The sequence below is a fragment of the Sparus aurata genome, chromosome 24, assembly GCF_900880675.1.
Source record: "Sparus aurata chromosome 24, fSpaAur1.1, whole genome shotgun sequence".
Taxonomy (NCBI): domain Eukaryota; kingdom Metazoa; phylum Chordata; class Actinopteri; order Spariformes; family Sparidae; genus Sparus; species Sparus aurata.
Window position 1 is genome coordinate 4,991,526 of NC_044210.1, and position 21,842 is coordinate 5,013,367.

The following is a 21,842-nucleotide window of genomic DNA, read 5'->3' on the forward strand; positions in this document are numbered from 1 at the left end:
TGGAACACAAACGTGATGTGAGGTTGAAATTAATTATCTTTTCAGGCATTTTTTTTTTTTTTTTTAAATCTAAGCAGCCTAGTGTCTTTTCCTATAGCGCACATTTTTGGCTCCTTTTTGGATGGTGTTGGGCTGGGGAGTTCCACATGGCAGTGTTGGGAGATCTGGGACTCTGCAGTCTATAGTGTGCTCTGCACTCACTTCAGTTCAGTTCAGGGAGACATTGCCAAACCATTCAAAAACAAATACATCAAGCAATAATGTTTTCCAATGACTGACAGATGTAACAAATTACATTCAATAAAAGGAATAGTTTGGCAGTGCTTATTCATGAGAAAACATTCAAGTCCCTGCAGGATGTTTCAGTGTCGTTGGTCAGTTACACTCTGCTGCAAACGCTCAGCAGATATTTTGTAATATGGTGTAAACAAAATGGTAATATCATCAAGAGTCACGTTGTCAGAAGGCTGAACAGTCACTTCATACAAAGCAAAAGACCCATTACAAAAATGAACATCTAACCATTTAATGCACAGTTGTAGTAACCAAATGCACGATATATGAAAACAAAACAGTCATTAAACTTGGTTAGGCGGGTGAAACAGACAATTAAAAGCTGCTCTAAAACACTTGTAATGCAGAAAAAAAAAAACATGACGTCATTTTAGTTTGCGTTTTTTAAATTTCTCGTACATGGTTCATTACATACCTCCATAGGCTAGAATGTCCAGTAGTCTATGGCACAGCACTTGCAGATCATCCAAAATATGTAAAGCATCACTGAGTAAGAATCACAATGTTGCCGTTTGTCTTTATTCTCATGACTAAAAAGGCTAGGTATGTAATGAAATGGGACAGAGTCAGGGGAAGAAGGAGGAAGGGCTTAGAAGTGTTCACTTTCATGTGTTTTGTCTGAATAAACCCATTTTCTTTCAGGACACACACACCTCAGGCTGTGCAGTGGTGAGCTTACTACTACTACTACTACCAGCTGCAGCCACGTCGGCTGCTGGGGCTGACCCACCGTCAGACCTTTCTGGGCCTGAGGCCTGACCGGCCATGGTCCTTCTGAAGAGACGCATGCTCATCTGTAGCAGCTCGTTGTCTACCACAGGCGGAACGGGATACTGCTTGGTGAGGCCCTGAAGAAGGAGAAGTAGAAGTAGATTTAAATGACGTCTGGAGAAAGCCAAGATTGGCAAAGGATAAATGCAGTATTCAATTCAACTTCCTGACAGCGGTGAGACGACGTCTACCTTGTCATTTTTTAGCAGCTGCCGGCGTATGGCGAAGTCTCTGCGGGCACACAGGGCCTTGCAGCAGGGCCCAAGGTTGCTCAGTAACCCTGCCCTCTCCACCCGCCTGTTGAGGGCTGCCATATTTAGAGCCCCCAGATCATGTTCAAACAGCTTTTCAGCATCTGGCAGGAGAGAGTAAATCAGCATTTAAGGATGCATCGCACAAAAACAGACTCAATTACTCTTTCGAATTTCTAAGTACAAAAACACACACACTGTACAGAAATGGCAGGTATAATAAACCCCATTATGATCAAAATGACTTGTTTTGCTGATTCAAACAATGTAATCATGTAACTAATTTAAAATTAACAAATGAAAAAAGGGCAAGCATTGATGTTAGGTCATGAAGAAAAAAAAAAAAAAATCAGCGATTGAATTTCAAATGATTGTGACAAATACAGGTTTCAGCAGCCTTTCAAAGCGCTTTCAAGGTACCTAAACCGAACATTTCAAGCCTCTCAAAGCCTTCATCATCATTTACATTTAGTCATTACAAAATCACTTCTACATTGTAGCTATAAATGCGATTGCAAAAAATAAAAGTTTACTGAATCCCTTTAAACCAATCAATGTATGTTGTCACTTATTTTACCAGCTGTTAATATTAACTTGGATGTTATGATCATGGTTATTTAAAAATTAAATACGTTTAAAATATTACAAGATTTTCGGTTTACATGAGTGATTGTGCTGAGGATACCTTTCGATGGAAACAAACATTTTGTAAGTATATCAGAATTTAAGCATATTCCTCACCCTGAAAACACAACGGTTATAATTAAGCCAACTTTCAAGACTTTGCACAAACCCCAAATTAAATATTCTAGGGTTGCATGATGTATAAAATTCACCTTTGGGGTCATCCAGTTCAGACTTGCACACCTCTCTGACCTGCTCCAGGAGCTCAGGCCCAGCAAGTCGCTTGGAGATGCCCGCCCTAAGAAGCACCGCCCCCGGGGTGAACCGGAGCAATGCCGCCCCTGCTGCCCGTGGCTCCTGCTTCTGCTTGGGCATCAGACTGGACCAGTCCACATCAATTACATCCAGAGGTCCTGTCGGCACATAGATTAGGGGATTCATTTAAAAAAGGAAAAACCTGTTTCTTCACAATCTTTTTGATTGTTTGTTAATGAAACAATCAATCCTTCAATATATCATGATCCAATATATATATTAAAAAAAAAGGAATACAGAAATTAACTTGCAAATCATTTCTATACAAGACTCTCAATAAAGATGCATTTCCTCTTACCTGTGATTTTCTCATCATCTTGCTGATCCTCTTTTTTCTGGCTGTCGGCCAGAATTTCATCAAGCTCATCATCACTGATTGGTTCATACTCCTCTCCAACAGATGCAACAGACTGTCCATCGTCTTCTTTCCCATCATCGTCTCCTGAGAACACAAAGTTTCGTTTATCTTAATATTGGGAGATTTTTTAAGGACAAATGAAATGCACCTGAAAAATGCGTACAAGTTTCCATCTTCCTACCGTCGATGCTGTCCGCCTTCTCCAGCTCCCGCGGCTCTCCCATCAGATGGTGACTGTTGCTCGGTTTCTCCGGCTCTGCGGGGCTGAAGGCTTCTCTTGGCAGCAGAGGCTCATAGTCACTCCTGTCCTGTCTCATCATATCCCCTCGCAGGTCTCCTCTGATGTCACCTCTCAGTTCCCCTCGTCCTGGAGCCCTGGGGTCGCCATGGGGTGGTAGGTCCATCATCATCATCCTCTCCCTCTCTCGATCGCCGCCTCTGTCACCTCTGCTGTCTCTCTCCCGCTCCCTCTCCCGCTCCCTTTCCCGCTCTCGTTCGTGCTGCTGGATGAGTCCTTCGGGGAGTAAGCGTTCTCTGTCCCTGATATCCCTCTCCCTCAAGAGAGGCTCGCGGCCAGGTCGCATCAGAAGAGGCTCCCGTCCCCTGCTCGGCCAGTCCCTAGGTTCGGGCTCCCAGTCTCTCTGCTGCTGTAGGGGCTGTTGGAGGAGGAGCGGCTGCTGCTGCGGTGGCTGCTGCTGCGGCCTGAGCTCCTTTCGCTCTCGCTCCCGCTCAAAAGGCTCTCTATCTCGCTCCCTTTCTCGGCTGTCGTAAGAGCCGGCACGGGACCTGGCCTGCCTCTCAGAGTCAGGAGAGCTGCGCCTCGAGCTGTGGCTGCGGGAATCCTGGCGGTCTGTAAGACAATAGTAACAGATATGGGTCAGGCTCGGATCAGTTTAACAAAATGTTAATTGTTTTGTGTTGATACAGGTTCATGATGTGTGTTCATCTACCTGAGGAGGTGCTGCGGCTGGGCTCTCCTCTCCTCAACTGGTCAATTCGAGACTTCCTCTCGGCCCCTGGAGGGTCATTCACGACCGCCCGTTCTCTCTCCCGCTCTCTCTCGCGCTCTCTTTCCCTCTCACGCTCCCTTTCTCTCTCACGCTCCCGGTCGCGAGAGTTGGTGCCTTGCAGTCGGCCTCGGCGGGACCGTGGACCTTGGGGATCTTCTCTGTGGGCGGACTCGTTGGAGGGTGATCGCAGGCGTCTGGATGATGCGCGGCTCTGGTTGCTTCCCATGCTGCTACTGCGCGCCTGCTCCGGTGGAGGTTTGCGGAGCAGGGGCTGGGACATGAGGGGCTGTGGAGTGAGAGTCTGCAGTAGCATCGGAGGATCCTGGGGGATTAGAGGGGCAATGGCAGGGGGGTTGCACCGGTCCCTCTCCCTGCCGCCCCTGGGAACACCTCTCCTTAGAGGCTCAGCGGGAGCCCTCTCAGCAGGAGCCGGGGGAGCTTGCGTTTCAATTGGTCGGTCTGTGACCTCCTCATCTGACCAGTCACTGAAGTTGTCCATTTTGGACAGTGGAGACGGCTCAGTGTTGCCTCCAGTTCCGCGGTTATCAGGCCTCATGGAAGGCGGCGGTGTCCGCGGGCCTCTCTTTCTCTTACTATGCGGCTGATGAGCTGCTGTGTCCTCGTCAGACACATCAGATTCTCCTCCTCGAGACCGTTTCCTCTTCCGTTCAAGCGCCTTCTTCTTGGCTCCTTTCCTGGGGGAGTATAAGGGTGGAGGTCCATCTGTAGAACTGCCAGTTGGCGGTTCGGGGTTGAAACGATCTCCTGCACCAGCCAAGCTGCTGGCAGCGGCAATCTCCTCATCTTTGCGACCCTTCTTTAAGCCCTTCCTCTGCGATTTTGTCTTCTTTTTGCCCTCCTCATGGGACTGGGAGCCAACGATCTCTCTGTCTTCGCTGACAGCGACAGGAACCGGAGGTGGAGTGGACTCTCGCTGGTCTCTGCCTCTGCTACGGGAGTCAGTGGGGGTGTCTGCAAGATGCTCTCCACGCCTTTCGCCGCCTCTGCTGCGTTCTACGCGTGGCTCCAGGTCCTCGAGGCGGTTGCGTACTTCCCTCTTGTCCCCGCCTCCTCTGCGCTCCTCATCCTTCCAGTGACCGGGCTTTTCATCAGATGAAAGAGTCCTTGGTGGAGAACGTAGCAAGGGCTCCTGGGGGCGCACCACCTGGCTCAGCAGACGATGCTTGTCACTACCTGCACGTACACACAAAACAGTCACATAACCAAAGTTTTAAAGCGTTCAAGCAATAGCAGACGGCCTCTCAGCGCCACTCCTGGACTAACAGATGAGGCTCTTGATGGGAGGCATTTGCAATCCTTTATGTAACAGCAAAATATCATGTAAAGCAGCCCTTTGATATGATTGCCCTTAAATCTAAGGCAAAGATAATCTGGTTTCCCTTATTGGAATGCATGCAACCAAAAGACAAGAAATTGAGGTGAATTAATACCAAAGAGAAATAAAACTTAAAATTATTGATCATTGCAGTGCAGTATAGGAGAGATGCATTCCCATTTAAATAGGGGTGTGTCCTTTCAGAAAGAATATCCCTACTGTCAGATGGAGGCGGACACACTGGGCTGGGGAGGAGGGGCTGTGGGTGGAGCTTGGCCTGCCCTCGGCCAATTGGGCGCTCACTTTTGTCCTCTCCACTGTTGTAGCCGTCGCTGTCTGCCGGACTGAGGTCTCGCGTCACCCGCTTGGGCGATGGTCGGGGGCTCGGGCTGCTCTCCACCCTGGTCCTCTTACGACTAAAAGGGAGATGGGGAGGAGAATTATAGCAACAAATGTAGAATTATCATGGTTATCATTATTACAAACAAAAATGCATACGTTAGCATTTATCCCATTATTGGAATCCGCGTTGTTGTTTTAAATCAGAATGCTGAAAAAATAAAAATAATTAAAAATGCACTACGGTAACTAAAGTGATCTGATTAATGTAGTGGAGTAATAAGTACAATAGTCACATTCAAAATGTAGTGGAATTGAAGTATGAAGTAGCACAAAATGGAAAAATTCAAGTGAAGTACAAGAACCTCAAAACTGTAGTTAAAAAGGTGCAATACTTTAGAGATGTCCACCTGTCGAATTCATACTCAAAACAAATAGAGGGCAGCATATCACTGGAGTGGCTAGCTGCTGCCAACACTGTAGCTGCTCAGTTAGCAGTGCAGCTAGCAGTCTGGACTGTGAGCTCAGAGCACCAGGGCAGTGTGAGTGTTTAGCATGCTTAGAAGATCATTACATTAAAACTGTCATTCTTCGTTTTCTGTTGATAATTTTAATTGAGTGTTTTCAACTAACAATCTTACATATTGCACCTTTAAGTACAGCCCTCAAGTAAATGTACTTAGTTACATTCCATCGCTGCTCGTGGCTGGGTAGCCATTTGAAAAATTGTAGCTGGCTATATAATAAAATAAAATAAAATAATGTAATGTAAAGAGTGGTGTTCCACAGGGCTCACATCTAGGACACTGTAAATTGTACAATTTTAATATCTTAATAATTTTGAGTAATCTTTGCTTTATTCCTTTACTGAATAACATTACTTCCTCTGGCCTCTACAAATACAGCACATTTCACACATTATTATCATTATTAATACCCACGTAAAATTCAACATGGCAAATTTCAAGGAAGTAACATTAACTTAAAGGAATATTCAAAATATTTAAACAATTAAGGGGTAGGTCAAATAAAATCCATACCTTAGTTTGCGGTCGTCCCGGTTGTCTCGAACAGACCGGTCATCCCTGGTGTCCTCTCTCCTCTCCCGCCTCTCCTCTCGTCCTCTCTCTCGCTCCTCCCACTCTCGCTGCCTCTCCCGCTCCCTCTGCTCCCGCTGCTCCCTCTCTCTCTCCCTCTCCCTCTCCCGCTCCTTCCTCTCCCTCTCCCGTTCCCTCTCTCTCTCCCTCTCCCGCTCCTCCCTTTCTCTCTCCCGCTCCTCGCGCTCCCTTTCCCTCTCTCGCTCTCTCTCCCTCTCCCGCTCTCTCTCCCGGGCCCGCTCCCTCTCCGCCTCCCTCTCCTTCTCCCGCTCCTTTTCCCTCTCCCTCTCTCGCTCCCTGTCCTTCTCCTTCTCCCTCTCTCTGTCCCTCTCCCTTTCCCTCTCTCGCTCCCGGTCGCGGGCCCTGTCATCTCGTCTGTCTTCTGTTCTGTCGTTCCTGCGATCGTCCCTCCTCTCATCCCTCTCAGACTCCTCGGATCTTCCCTGGTGTCTGTTGGGAGAGGCTGCTCTTTGATCTGGAAAAACCAAAAATTAAATGAAATAATGAGTAACTATAATGCAATTGGTTCTTCTATTTGATTGGCTGTGAATTATTTCAACACATGCATTTATGTCTCATTTCAGTTTTCAAAAAAATGAAGCAATCCCTTCGACCCACCTCTCTCTCGGTTGTCTCTGCGGTCCCGCTCTCCGTGCCCTCCTCTCCGGTCGTAGGAGGAGTCTCTGGCCGGCTCTCCTCTCCTTTCAACCTCGTAGCGGTCCCGGTCCAAACCCCTCTCTGAGCTTCTCTCAGTGGCGCTGCGGTCTGTGCTCCTCTCGGCGCTCCGCTCACGCACCCCACTGCTTCTTGACTCCCAGTTGTCGTGGCTGCTTTCCAGTTGGGAGCTCCGGGAGTTTCTGTTTGAGCCTGGTAGAGGAACAAATGAGAGAAGGGATGACATGACACCCGCTGAAAAAAGGTTCAGTGGTGATGTATTAGCTATAGCGCAAGTTTACATGTAATGTCGGTTCTTGCCTTTATCAGACGTTTCATTGGCACGCCCTCTCCCTCGTCCGTTCCTCTCAGCTCTGTCCGTCCTGTTCTCCGTTCTTCCTTCAGCTCTCCCTCCATCTTCCCTTCCATGACCTCTTCCATAACTCCTATCCTCCTGAGCCGGTTCCTCCTTCCTGTGGGTGTCAGTCCTCTCCCTTTCCCTCTCCTTTTCCCGCTCCCTTTCCCTCTCCTTCTCCCGGTCCCTCTCTCGTTCACGTTCGCGGTCACGGATCTCCAGCGACTCTCGACTGGAGCGGGTCTCTGTCCTGCTGTCTCTGGAGTCCTTCACGTCCCTGGTGTCTCTGTGGTCACGAGAGTCTCTGGTTGTTTCCCTTCCTCTTTCACGGGCGTCCCGTCGCTCGCGGGCCTCTCTGGTCTCCCTGTCATCGCGGGTGTCCCGTGAAGAGACCTGCTCAGAGTCATAGTCGCGGTCGTCGCGGATGCTGTCCTTCTCTCGCTTGCTGCGGCTTTCTGTAAAAAAAAAAAAAAGAGAAACAAAGCTTAAAAGTGATCCAACGTATTATATAAAATTCAATACTGAATTCTCTCTCGCCTGCTTCAAGAGGGAGGAAAAAAAACTAGTCAATTGCTACATTTCCAATCACAACTCAAGGCAGAAATTGTCAAAATTGTTACATATTTGTGTGCTATAACGTTTAATCAATACAGACACGCCACAAATAACCCAAATAAAAAAAGCTGCAAAAACAGACGAGAGAAAAAACACAGACAAATACAGTCTAATTACACAAAGTTACCATCTCTCCGCTCATGTCTTCGCTCCTGGGCGGGCGGACTCCTCTCTCTTTCACCACGGCTCCTCTCGCGGCCTCTCGAGTGCCGCCGGCTAGGGCTCGACCGGTCAGATCGGCGGTGGGGCGAGGAGGCTTCGTGGGAGGCAGGAGGTGATCGGGAGCGCCGGGAGCTCGGAGGGGAGGGGGCGGAGGCCTGGGCTGCTGTGCTCCGGTGGTAGGCTGGAGAGGAGGAGCGACGCCGACGCGGAGACGGAGAGTGTCGCTGAGCAGAGGAACCCGAGTGGGATGAGGGGGAGTGGTGCCGGGGAGGCGTGGGGGTGCGCTGGCGGCGTGGAGGAGAGGGAGACCTGCAGTGACAAAGTATGGTTATTATCCTGTATTCTCTGGTTAAACTCTACTGTTATAAGGAGGCATAATGCGCATGCGCTAACCTGCGAGGAGGGGAGGCCAGTGCAGGGGCCTTGTGGGACAAAACTTTAGGCGAGGTGGATTTCTTCCTCGCTGAGGGAGAAGTGCCCCGAGAAGGCGATGACACGCTGCCAGAACGCTCCTCTGATGTAACTGACCGCTTGGCCTTGTGTGAACTGTCTGACCGGTCCCTATAAACAGCACATGTGCAGAAGGATGAGTGCCAAAGATAGAACATAACTGATGAGAGTTTCCTTGTGTGAATGACCACAAAGAACACCAGCGGGACTCTCATCTTAATAGCAACAACTCAGTAAAATTGAAAGAATATTAACATGTAACCACATTTAGAGATAGTCATTTTTTTTTATTCTAGACCGTAAAATGTCATCTGATGGTCAGTCCACACTGTACCTGCGTTTTTCCTTCTTCTCTTTGTGTTTCTCTGTATCGCGTCCCCGATCTTTCCCCTCCTTCTGCTTCTCCTCGGACTTCTCCTTGTTCTTGTGCTTGCCTTTGTGTTTCTTCCCCATCACAGGAAGGTCCAGAGGGACTGGCGGAGGAGGACTGGGGGTACGGGGCCCCTTCTTCTTATTGTGGCCGCCTTTAGAAGACCTGGTTAGAAGCGGAAAGAAAACGTCTTTTATTACGTATATTAATAACAATATCATTCAAAGATGGCGTTTTTCCGAAATACAGATGAAGTTGACGACATCAGTTTAATTCATTTGTTTCAGGGGGACAGCTATCTTTTTTTGCACTAACTTAATAAGCAATTGTTGAAATGAATAAAAGAAAGCAGGCCGTTAAAATCCAATTTGTTTTCATTTTAGATGATTAAATATACTACAGTTCACACACATGACCACCCGGGTTATTCAAACTCATACATACATACATACATATATACAGTATATATAGGTGTGTTTCCTGCACGCAATCAGTTCTAACTTACGATGAGATGTCACTAAAGTCTGTCTAGTAGTTTTTGGGATTAAAAAACAAGACCAGTCCCAGACTCCTACCTGGCAGTTTCTGTAACCGGGGAGGACACGGACGCCTTCTTCTCTTTCTTCCCAGAGCCCGGGCCTTTGGTTCCACTTTTATGTTTTGGGGATCCACTTGACTTCCTGGATGAGGGCGAATCTTTACTGCTCAACTGCTCTGGGGAGGCCTGAGGGACAGAAGAGGACAGATAAGGCTGAACTCTCTACAAATACAGCTACTTGAGCAAACGAAGCGATGGCACAAACATTAAACTAGTGACTTACCTTCGACATGGCAGTGGCTCTTGTTTTGATGGGGGCCTCATCTTTCTTGATAACAATTTCCTCCCTCTTTTCCAAGTTCTCTTGCTCCAGTTTCATCAGCTCACGTTGAATCTTCTGGCGCTTCATCTCTAAGGATAACTCGTAGTCGTAGTCACCGATATCTGAATCTTTAAGTCGAACAAAAAAAAAAAAGTGTGTCAGTTCAATATTAATGCTCTTTGGTTAGTTTCAAATGACATCAAATGGAGAGCATTTGTAGCATGAATAAATCCTTTAAACTTGAACAAAAGGAGCTACTGAACCTTCACGATTAGTTTCCCACTCTGTGGGCTCTTCTTCACTGGCTGGGGTGCGCTCCTTTGTAATCTTTATATCCTCCTTTTCCCTGCGTCGGTTTCTGGAGGAGTCTCTCGGCTGTAGATGGACACACACACACACACACACACACCGTTCCAGATTTAATACAAAATAATTCAGATCGTTCGCCAAAATCAGCTTCAGATTCAGGGTCAGCGGTGTCACCAGTCTTTATTTTAAAAAAAATCAGCCATCATTTATCGCTATTACTTTAAACACGTAGAGACTAAAGGAGCGGATAACTCACTCTAACTGTGGGGGATGTGGGCTCGTCTAGGTCTCGCTTCAGGTTTTCTGGGTCAACATCCTGTCTTTTATTCTTCATCCTCTCCCGCAGATCACCTGTGGGTCTCTCGGCTGACCTGCTCCATTAAGACGTACACAGGCACAGACAAAGAGGCAATGTGTCAATAAGGAAAAAAACAGTGACACACACACACACACACACACTGCGATTCCCATGCTAAATTACAGCAAGCCATCTTACCGACTAAAGCTAAATCCTTTGCCCCGTGGCTGAGTTCCATGTGTGTAGCGACAAGTGTTGCCGTAACTGCAATTACCTGTCTTCAGCCAGTTTCTACAATGACTCTGAAAGACACAAGCATACAAGTCCGATCAGATGAAGGTTCATCCAGTTAAGAGACTATGTATGACTTATGAGTGCATTTGCTGCATGTGGTTATGGTTTGGTGTAGGAGAAAGTTAACTGCACATGAACAAAAAAACAAACAACACAAACAGAGACAGCCTCAGGCAGTGTTTGGGAATCCTTAGGCCCATATGGGTATTTTAGGTTATACATACATCAGCAGCATTACTCCCAGTACTGGGGCCAAGTCTTTCGAATACACTGGGCCGGCGGGAGGGGGCGGCGGGGTTGCTGGTGCTGCTGGTCGTGGTGCTGCTGCTGCTGTCAGATATGGTTTTTGAATTCTCCACTGTTACCTTCCGCCTGATCTTGGACATTCTGCAGGACTGGACACATGACAGACAATGCTTCATCAAATATCTGTGAGTTATCATTCGGAGCAGTACAAAACACACACACACACACACACACACACACACACACACACACACACAAACACACACACTAAGACTTGCGCAGAAATGTAAATGAAGTGCTGATCAGAACTTCCTCCTCCTGTTGTTTCACTACACTGCATTCATTCATTCTATTCCACCGGGTCTGATCACTATAATAAAGCAACTTTTCTGAAAGTTTTTAACTTCTGCACACGAGTGCCAGCATGTTTAGCTCTCCCCCGGGTAGCAACATATCCAAAACATAGATGCACGCAAACGGCCTGTTGTTATCCGTGCAGCTGCTCAGCGCTTACTTCCAGCGAGCAGTCTTGCATGCTAGCTTGAGGCTAGCTAAAGTTCCGAGCCAACTTCGCGACGTAAAAGCCATTATTTAAGTCGTTCGCATTCACATTAGCGTGTTCGTGAGACTCAAATGTCAAGTCGGTCACTGGCTGACGTCAATTCTTTTTTTTTGCATGCCTCAAGCTGAAAAACAACAAGCGAACGGAGGCTAATGCTAAAGTTAGTTAACCAAAGAGCTAATGACTTCATGTTGTATCTTAGCGCGGGGCCTTCAAGACATCTTCACCGGCGTGCCTGCTGCATACTGTGAACACAAAGAGCCGTCTTACCCAAGATATAAATTCGGCGTCGCATCTAGTTAAGTCCAGTGAGTGGATTCAGCCCTTGTAGAAATAACAAGGCTTATTCTATAAAATCAAAGGCAGAAGCTGCCCGGAGTGCCTTCATATTGGCGGAGGGGTGCGCATCATATGCCGCGTTCTTCTTCTCTGGTTTATTACGGCGGGTTTTACTCCGCTGCCATCTACCGGACATCCGCTGCACGCTTTTTCATTTTCCCAGTTCTTCTCGTGCTGTAGCTTACAACCAAAACGTACCCATGAAAGCCCTTTATCTATAGATGGCAAATTAATAGTCGTGCTGGTAGTGATAACAGTGTTCAGTAGTTATTTGGTTGTTTGTAAACGTCTTGGCTCGCAAGGCGTTATACCGAAAGTTTAAACCGGAAGTGTCATTATTTTATCGTGTCTGCCTTGATAAGGGCTTTTCACGCATGCATAACGTTAGTCTCAACCCGTGCTAACATTAACGCAAGTGCGGTATGAAAAACCCTGTGGTTTAACGGGGGGTTGTTTCTCATTTGGCTCCAGTATGTGGGTTTACATTGATCAGGTTGCTAGAGTATGTACTCGTTCTGTGACTGTGTAGTTACTATTTGCAACCACCAGAGGGCGACACATCCCACGATGTTGAGATCCCGGTTTCCGGGATACTCCTACAAAATAAAGTCCCCCAACTGGCTCAAACAACATAAGGTAAACAAAAATAACAAAGTAACATTTTTTTTTTAGTTTTTATGAAGCAGATGTGTTTTATTGGAATGCATTACAGTGTACATGCCTTGACAATGTGTGGATAAACAAATGTATGCACAGACTACACCACTATATACTCACAGTGTTGTTTTCATGTTAACACAGTGTCACCACTACAAATAACACCACTATATCCTTACTATTGATATTGCCAATGTTAATAATTGTGGGATATTCTCACAGTGATCTAGTTCTCATTGGAACTACTTTCTGCTTAAATGGAAGGAATGTGAAATGGAGTTGCATCACTATGGCCCTTTTTTCAGGGTACTAACCGCTCAAAACACTTTACACACCCATTCACACACTGATGGAGGAATTTGGGTTTAGGATTTTGAGTACACAACGACATGCAGGCAGGGGATTCGAACCAGCGACAAGTAATCTGTAACTTCAGTCAGTTTAATGTGTTTTTCTTTTTTTTTTTTTTTTTACAGTTTCTTTTACAGTTTTTATTCCACAAAGCGTTTCTTAATCAACACACTGCAGTTACTTTTCCGTGCCATTTTTATACTCATGTATGCATACACTTAAAGGAATCTCCCATGATACATGTTAAAGGAATGCTACAAAAACATCTCCTTAAAGCAAAAAAGAAAAAAAAAAAAATACCTTGAATAACTATCAGATTATACTTAAGGCTGTGATTAAAGGCTAGCTGATCTGACAGTGGTACAACAAAGTCTTTGTTAGCAGGCTTTCACTTCAACTTTAAAGTCAGGTGTGACTGCTTATAGGGCTGGAGCAGGACTTGTTGGCGCCTGTGTTTTCTCTATAACCTTGAGGGCGATGGTCTTCGCGGCGGTCAGTGCTTCATTGCAGGCCTTGGGAATGTGAGATGGCGGCAGCAGGAAGCCATACCGCCCGCGATCCTGGAGCTCGAATGTGAAGGAGTACTTGATGCCGAGGTTGTATGCCCAGTCGTCGGAACCTCCAGGAGCCAAGTCTGGAGAACAAACGTTAAGAGTGACATCAATATATTTTTGACTGATTCAAGTAAAGATACATTTTCTATTCAAAACAAGTCTCACTTACATATCGTCTTTGCTCCGGAACCATATCGATAGTTGTTCCTATAATATCTTCGAATTTTCTGGGCAGCTTCTTGGGCCATCTCAAGCTTTAAACAGAGAACATCCACACAATCATCCAGACAGAACATTAAGAGTCTGTCTTTAATGCCAAGTTACGGGAATCGACGTCGAGTGGGACGCTTGAGTGTCTGGCTGGGCCGTCCACTCGGACCACTCACCAGGTCTCTGTGGTTCTCCGCTTCCTCTACGGTGCAGGAGTACGGGAAGAGCAGCATCTGAGAGTAGGAGTGGATGGTGAGGTAAAGCTGAACCGTGTCCTTGTTCTTGCGCAGGAAGTCGGCCACGGCCTGGGTCTCTGGCTCCGACTCGGGGAACTCGCCGCAGTAGATCTCAGTGCAGGGCTCGTCAGACGCCCCCTCCGCTGGAAGAAACACATCGCTGGGTCTCATAGATGCTGCGACAATGTGTATATGAATGCATACGAGATATTTCTTTTGAATTTAAAGTGAGGCACTAACATTGAATAGGTGAAAAGGCCATTTTTGCAGTTGAGGATAGATTTAATGGGATTTAAGATATTTAAAAACTACTGTGGCTCTACAGAGTGTTTAATATTAACCGTGACTGAGGACCTTCAAAATTGTGATTAAATATCGCAAAATAATTTCCTCATCACATCAAGAACTTTAGACATTAATTTGAGATAAATAATTTTTTTTGGAAAGTTCCGCACTTTGAGATTATCAACCATTATTTTGAGATTGTAAGACATTATTTTTTTAATAAAGTTCTATTCTTTTTGAGATACTAAGTTATTTTGAGACTCCTCGTGGTCATTTTGAGATTAGTCAATATTTTGAAAAAAGTTGGATCATTTTGAGATACTGAGTCATTATTTGAGATTCTCAGTCATTTTAAGCCACGGACATGATTTCAAGATAAGCAAGTAATTATTTTGAGTATTTCGAGGAAAGTCATTATTCGTTTTATTATTTTTGAAATACTGCGTCATTATTTTGAGAAAGTTAGACTGTGTTTGAGAGAGTCAGTCATTACTTTGACAAAAGTGAATATTTTGAAATTCATAAATCAATTTGAGACACGAAGCGATTATTTTAACGCACCAAGACATTATTTCGAGATAAGTGAGACGTTGTTTTGAGAAAATTAACATTTTGAGATTATACATCATTATTTTGAGATACTTTTTAATAGTCATTATGTTGAGAAAATTCACCGTGTTATTATTTCGAGATCAGCGAGTCTTCATTTTGAAAATGTTTTGCATTTGAGCTTATTAGTCATTATTTGGGGGAGGTTTCGATTTGAATTAAAAATAGTGATAGTCAGTAATTATTCTGAGACACTGAGTCATCATTTCGGGAAAGTTGCTCCTTACAAAAACTTACAGGATCTTTTTTCCCTCCCTCACATTTCCCTCCTTTGAATTGGACAGTAGTGTGAGAGGAAGACTTACTGCACCAGTTGGCATCAAAGTTTCTGTTGAGGTCGACTCCGATGCAGCCGCCTCTCTTGCTGACGGAGCGGTTCTTCCTCCACATCCTGTTCTGAGACAAACAAACACAACAGGGGCGGGTCGTGAGTCCGGCTGAAATCCCTCCCTGTAGCGCGGAGTACCGGTTCCGTTTCATGCATTCTTACTGTTGTCCAGGTGTAGTAGTATCCGTCAGGGTTCATAACAGGCAGGACGTAGACATCCATGTTGTCCAGGATGTGAGTAATGTCTTGGTTTTGCCTATAAAATGACAAAGACTGTGGGGAGGAAGGGGGTTGATGTGAGTGTTAGCCAACAGTGAAACTGACAACCTGACAGCAAACACACACAAAAAAAAAAACATTTTTGTTTAGAAGAGATTAAATGTACTCACGTGGCGTACAAACCATAAGCAGAACGCAGGAGAGACCCACTCCCTGGCGTGGATCCCACAGTCGATCCACATTGCTTTTTTGTTCGGCCTGTTATTCATAGACAACTGAGGAGACAGGGGACGTCAAGCGTGAGGAGGGCATTGTAGAATTCACGTCACAAGTCAGCTGAAACACACAACTTGATCATCGCGGCACCTTCAGGACGTAGAGGGGCCGCTTCTCGCTCGAGGAGCCAATGAGAATGACCTCCACCGTGGCCGGGTTGTCCTGCTGGGTCCTGTTTATCCAGTAGTAGATCTACAAATGGAGACAGCGTGCTTAAATGTAGACTGTAATATGTGCAGCGCCTCATGACATGCCAATGCAATCCAGTCCTGCGTAATTAGCCCCGATTGGGGAGCTTAAAAATTGAAAATTGGCCCCCGAGAAGGCGCCATATCAACAAAAGCCGAATGTTCAACGGAAATGCATACATCCTCCAGACTGTGATATCTCTCGTAGAAGGTGGAGCCGCTTCTTGGGTCGGTGGAGTCGTTCCTCGTCTGCATTTCAATCAGCTCATTGGCGTTGGCCAGTAACACCCTGAAACGAACACATCATGTTGTAACAAGAGATTGTCACATTTGTTCAAAACTGCAAACTTTTCACATTATAACAAGAAACTTTGCATCACAATATACTATTTATTATAATGTGATGACGTATGAAGTTAAGAAGAGGCTTTTCCTGTTCAAACATTTGACTGTTTATGTTGTTGTCACCTTATAATGTGGACAAATTCACATCGTATCAAGGTAAATAGCATATTTACATAAAATATAGCTTGATTATAACGTGTAAAAAAGTTTTTTCATTGTGAAAATATCTTTTTATAACGTGAACCGCTATGAGGAAAAAGTTTTCGCCTTTAAAAGTTCGCATCCCACCAAGGTGAGTAGCATATTTACACGACATAACAGTAAATCGAGTAACATAATTACACGTTTTCTTATTTTAACATGCAAATATACATGGAAACTTCTTGTTATTGCGATAATCTTGTCACATTGCAGTCTAAAAGCCTACTTTTATCCATTTTTTCTTTTTCTAAATTTGGCAGCAGTGAGCTTCCGTAGCTGTCAGGCCGGCATCTTACTCATGAGTGATGGCGTGTTTCTGCAGCAGGCCTGCGACGGTCTCTGAGCTGTTGGCAGGTACAAACAGGTGGACCTCAGTCTCTTCTTTGATGAACTGAGGTGCGGCCGGCTGCCATAAGGCTGTCTGGGAGAAAACATTTCAAATAATGATTCACAGGAGGACAAAAAAAACCCCCACTCAATCACGGATAAAAGGAGAATCTCCCACCTCATATTGTGTGGACACATTCTTCAAGATGTCCACTTGCTCTTTCGTCGTCGGCGTGATTGAGAGAATCTGGTCACTGGATAAAAAGAAAACAGACATCAGTAAAAGGCATTGTCCCCCATGAATGATGCAGACACCTCTGGACCAATCAGGCACAAATATGTCACAATGTTTTAGACAGCGACAGAGGCGAAGAGAGTCATTTTTTGGGGGGGTTGTGGTTTTGTTAAAATTGTGTCAGTGTTAGGAATAAGCGCCCTCGTTCTGGTCCCACAACATTCATGGTATACGGGCGTGTGTTTGCTTTACTGTTGTCATGAGATAGTTTTTTTCTTTGTGGACAACAGCAGATAACAAACAACTATAATTCCTTGGAAAAGAAAATGTCACAAGTCAACGTACCGTGTTTCCGTGCAGTGTCCTGTCCTCGGGAGCTTGCCCAGATTCATCAAAACAAACAAAATCAAAAGACCCTTCATGATGTCAGACTCAAGACTATTAATGACTGAGGTTTGTTCAGAATGTGGGGATAGGGAGACGTTATTGATCGGAACAGTGTTTATTTAGAGTTAAACATTACTTTTTTTTTTTTTTTTTGAAAGACGAGGGCATAGATCAGCCATCATAGCTGAGAGGGAACGGCCAAGTGGCTCATTTTGTTTCAGCTTTAAATTCAGCACCTTAAGTCACAGTTTATGTTTAATTAACACAGGTCTGAATTAAAGGAAGCTTCTTAATGTGGCCGTTCATCAAAAACGAGCTGGAAAAGTGGTTGTAGTACCACCTCCTCGCCGCTCGGTGGCGCCCGCTAAATGTAACAGCAGCTGTAAAAACAGGGCAGGAAACTTGGAAGGCGATGTGTTGTTAAATTTCAGTTGGCAAGATGTCGGGCCACGATCAGCTGGTCCACTGCCTGTGTGAAATAACCAGGTAAAACATAATATATTTTATCATATTATACAGTACGCTTGTTTTGCTTCATTGACGCGACATGTTTGGTGCTGTACGTGTAGTGGCTTTTACCGGACGTCAACACGGTGGTGACATTATAAAGAAAAACTTAGCTTACCTAGCAAACTTGGCTAACATTTAGCCAATTCATTGCTTATAGCCCTGTAGATAAATACAAGGCTGATGTGTTCCGGTTACTTAATCATCATAAATAAAAAGCTCTTTACTGTATCACGCAAATGTAGGCAAGTCCTTGTTTCTAAAACCTAGAAGGCAATATTTTTTCATTGTGACTAAATTGTTGTGTTATATACATGTGTGATGCTAGTAAGGGAGTTACTTTTGATCAGCCACAATGTTACAATAATATTTCAAAAATACTTGGTTGTAGCTGGGGTTTTGCTGTGATCTTTTCCTTCAATCCTCTTTAAAAAAAGTATTTTTCTTTATCAGAAGAGTATTTCAAAGTATGATCTTATAATTCTGACCCCAGAGCAGCCCTCCTCAAAGTCCCAGAAGCCAATCAAACACACGCCTCACAAGTATTAATTTGTTTAATCCCTCTGAAACTTGTTTTTTTTTTTATGATATACAATGTGCTTGCTGTTGCCTGTAACTCCCTGCGTTGTGCCTCTGTGTGTCTCAGGTTGCTGTGGAAGTTGCTGCTGCCCCTGGTGTTTCTGTGCGTGCTGCTGATCGCTGTCCTCGTCCTGCTGGTGCTGGCGGTGCGTCTCTGGCTTCAGAGCAGCAGGAACGCTCGGCGGGCGAGAGATGGTCGTCCCACGGTGGCCTTCTTCCACCCCTACTGCAATGCCGGTGGCGGGGGGGAAAGGGTGCTCTGGTGTGCAATCAGGGCTCTACAGAACAGGTAAAGCGGACGAATATATTTTGATGACCTTTTTTTTTTTTAAAGTTTACAGTTTGGTGTGTCCACTTTCCCTCACAGGTTACTGATTTACTGCATTTACCAGTGTGCTGTCACACAGTCTATTCAAACCTGGGTCTGTGGTAAAGTTATTATAAAATCATTGGGTAATAATTTTATAGCTAAATAGTTCATAATAACAGATATAAATTGAATAGAGAGGAAAAATCAGTTATGAATGCAACCAAAACAATCTGTAGCACACAATACTTAATGGCATCAGAATACCCTGTTGTGTAAACTTAACCCACATCTGCACAGGTATGTGGACATCAACTTTGTGGTGTACACGGGGGACCTGGGTGTGACGGGCCAGCAGATTCTGGAAGGGGCGCGACGCCGTTTCAGCATCGTGCTTCCCAGGCCGATTCAGTTCGTTTTCCTGAGGCACCGGCTGCTCGTGGAGCCCGGCCTGTTTCCTCACTTCACCCTGCTGGGACAGAGCGTGGGCTCCATCTTCTTGGGATGGGAGGCGCTGACGGAGTTTGTCCCGGACCTGTACATCGACTCCATGGGCTACGCCTTCACTCTGCCCCTGTTTCGCTACCTGGGAGGCTGCAGCGTGGGGAGTTACGTTCACTATCCCACTATCAGCACTGACATGCTGTCTGTAGTGAGAGAAAGGAACCCCAGGTAATCGCTGCGTGTCTAATGAATTGCCAATATGGCTGTGATAAATAAACATTTCTGTTAAATAACACAAACTGCTGATGTCCTAGGTTCAACAACCCCGACTACGTCTCCAACAACCTGTTCCTGAGTGCTTTCAAGGTGGTCTACTACTGCCTGTTCGCCCTGCTCTATGGCATGGCCGGCTCCTGCAGCGACCTCGTCATGGTCAACTCCTCCTGGACTCTCGATCACATCCTGTCACTGTGGCGCGCTCCCAACCGCACCAGCGTGGTCTACCCGCCCTGCAACGTCAGTGCGTTCCTGGACGTGCCGCTGGAGGAGGACGGGGACAGGAAGTGCCACTCGATCGTCTCCATCGGGCAGTTCAGGCCGGAGAAGGACCACCGGCTGCAGATCAAAGCTTTCAAGAAGGTGTTGGACAGGAGGAGGGAGGGGCTTGGGGGCAGGGAGGCTCTGAAGTTGGTCCTGATTGGTGGGTGCAGGGACCAGCAGGACGAAGACAGGGTGCTCATGTTGAGGGGGCTGTGCCAGGAGCTGGGTATTGGCGACAGGGTTGAGTTTAAACTGAACATATCCTTCGAGGAACTGAAGCGAGAGATGGGGGAAGCCACCATCGGACTGCATACCATGTGGAATGAACACTTTGGAATAGGTAATTAATGCTTCTACTGTCTTATTCCCATTTCTTCTTCTTTTTTTGATTTCTAAAGAAGGTCTAGGTGCTATTTTGATGCTGTGAAAGTATCAAATCGCTCAATCCACAGAGAAAAACGTCTGTGATGATATTCAAGGTGCAGTTTAATTTCTTTCCCTCTCTAGGCGTCGTGGAGTGCATGGCAGCAGGGAAGGTCATGCTCGCTCACAAGTCCGGCGGCCCCAAGCTGGACATCGTGGTGCCTTTCGAGGGCGGCCAGACCGGCTTCCTGGCCGACGACGAGGAAAGTTACGCCGAGGCCATAGACCGGATCCTAGCGCTGCCGCCCGCCACGCGGCTGCAGATCAGGCGCAACGCGCGTCAGTCTGTGGCTCGCTTCTCAGATCAGGAGTTTGAAGCATGCTTCCTCGCTGCTATGGAGCCTCTGATGGGAACACTTGAACGATGAGAGGGGGACTCATTGCGTGCGTGTGTGTGTGTGAATAGTTACGGTGGATAGTTACTCTGAGCACCTTTTCTTTGATGCACTTAGGGCTGCGTTCACACTGTACGACTGGTGACAAAATGGGATTATGTTGATGCACTTACCGCTCACATGCTCGTACAGGGCAGACCAAATTATCAACACATGCCGACACCAAGCATTAGCGCACATTAATTTGTTCTAAAAGCAGAAGAAAATGTAAAACTCCCACATAAGACGACCTTATATATCTCCGTAATCCACTACACCATGTTTTGAGGAAGTGCTCTTCCTCTTTTCAGTTTCTTATCATTCTTATGAAAAACCTGTGCACAGTTTGGGTACATGGCCCCTATCAGAAATAATCTTTTTAAAAGGTGAGCGCTTATTAGGTACGAATAGGATCTAATTCTGTCTACAGAGTAATGAATGCAGCTGCAGAAAACTGTGTAGTTCTGTCACACATGTATCTGTAAATACTAGATTATATTATTGGCTTTTTTTTTTTTTTTTTTACAAGACACATTCCTTTTGTTTGTAGTGTCGGTTTAATTAAAGAGATTATATTATATTTAATGTGACGGTAACGGGACTCAATGTCATGTTCAAAATGTGAAGTATTTTTTTATATTGATGATGAATGTAATAAAGATGAAGATATGATGAATAAGGGGTTGTTGTATTGATATTTCTTGATCTTCTTGATGTTGTTGAAGACGTTTCACCTCTCATCCAAGCGGCTTCTTCAGTTCTAACTCACTGGAGGGGGAGTCGCAGGCTTTTAATCTCTGCGTGGGAGTGTCCTTCAGAGTCGTTAAGGTGTCCAGGGGTAGAGGATCGGGTTGCTGAGCAAATACTCTACAGCAGTGATTACTGTTGGAATATAGAACTATTTAACACTATTTAAGAAAAAACTTCAGTCATCAAAATTTGGGCAGGAATTATGAAACTAAAATTGGTGAATGCTTGGTATATTCAGGGTTCGTACGGGTGCTTGAAATCCTTGAAAGTGCTTGAATTTCAAAGTTGTGTTTTCAAGGTCTGAAAAGTGCTTGGATTTTAGTTTAAGTGCGAAAATCATAGATTAAAAGTGCTTGACAATATAACTGTGTCTTGGCAACATTGGGATCAGACTGGATGGTTTTCTTATTACAAGGAGAAATAAAATCAGTCTGTGTGTGTGTGTCGTCACGCACGCAGCCTGGTAGAGAAGGATGGCTGAGGAGAAGGTGAATTTGATGCAATTTGGACTGATGACACGTTCAATATTAATAAACTTTGATGAATAAGCGAAAAGCTTATAAAAGTTTATGTCAAAAAAGAAAATTACAGGGTGCTCTCA

The 21,842-nt window shown here is 45.4% G+C and overlaps 3 protein-coding genes across 3 annotated transcripts; 1 reads left to right on the top strand and 2 right to left on the bottom strand.

Moving 5' to 3' along the window:
- Positions 1-48: 48 nt before the first annotated feature.
- zc3h13 (zinc finger CCCH-type containing 13) lies at positions 49-12,005 on the bottom strand. Its single transcript, XM_030409887.1, has 20 exons — positions 11,841-12,005; positions 10,987-11,157; positions 10,667-10,770; positions 10,427-10,541; positions 10,125-10,236; positions 9,823-9,989; positions 9,577-9,725; positions 8,966-9,166; positions 8,575-8,742; positions 8,147-8,490; positions 7,371-7,859; positions 7,014-7,262; positions 6,339-6,870; positions 5,263-5,375; positions 3,564-4,817; positions 2,795-3,463; positions 2,554-2,697; positions 2,153-2,353; positions 1,257-1,420; positions 49-1,142 (listed from the first exon to the last, which is right to left on the bottom strand). Exons 2-20 carry the CDS (start codon positions 11,146-11,148, stop codon positions 933-935), a joined length of 5,547 nt encoding a protein of 1,848 aa, XP_030265747.1. The 5' UTR covers positions 11,149-11,157; positions 11,841-12,005; the 3' UTR covers positions 49-932.
- Positions 12,006-13,015: 1,010 nt separating this feature from the next.
- Positions 13,016-17,405, bottom strand: cpb2 (carboxypeptidase B2 (plasma)). Its single transcript, XM_030410363.1, has 11 exons — positions 17,276-17,405; positions 16,874-16,949; positions 16,665-16,789; positions 16,003-16,111; positions 15,725-15,826; positions 15,529-15,633; positions 15,302-15,412; positions 15,117-15,207; positions 13,858-14,060; positions 13,641-13,725; positions 13,016-13,551 (listed from the first exon to the last, which is right to left on the bottom strand). The coding sequence occupies exons 1-11, from the start codon at positions 17,350-17,352 to the stop codon at positions 13,337-13,339; spliced, it is 1,299 nt and encodes a 432-aa protein (XP_030266223.1). The 5' UTR covers positions 17,353-17,405; the 3' UTR covers positions 13,016-13,336.
- A 289-nt stretch (positions 17,406-17,694) lies between these two features.
- Positions 17,695-21,170, top strand: alg11 (ALG11 alpha-1,2-mannosyltransferase). Its single transcript, XM_030410362.1, has 5 exons — positions 17,695-17,803; positions 18,471-18,692; positions 19,011-19,382; positions 19,469-20,034; positions 20,202-21,170. Exons 1-5 carry the CDS (start codon positions 17,757-17,759, stop codon positions 20,483-20,485), a joined length of 1,491 nt encoding a protein of 496 aa, XP_030266222.1. The 5' UTR covers positions 17,695-17,756; the 3' UTR covers positions 20,486-21,170.
- Positions 21,171-21,842: the final 672 nt, after the last annotated feature.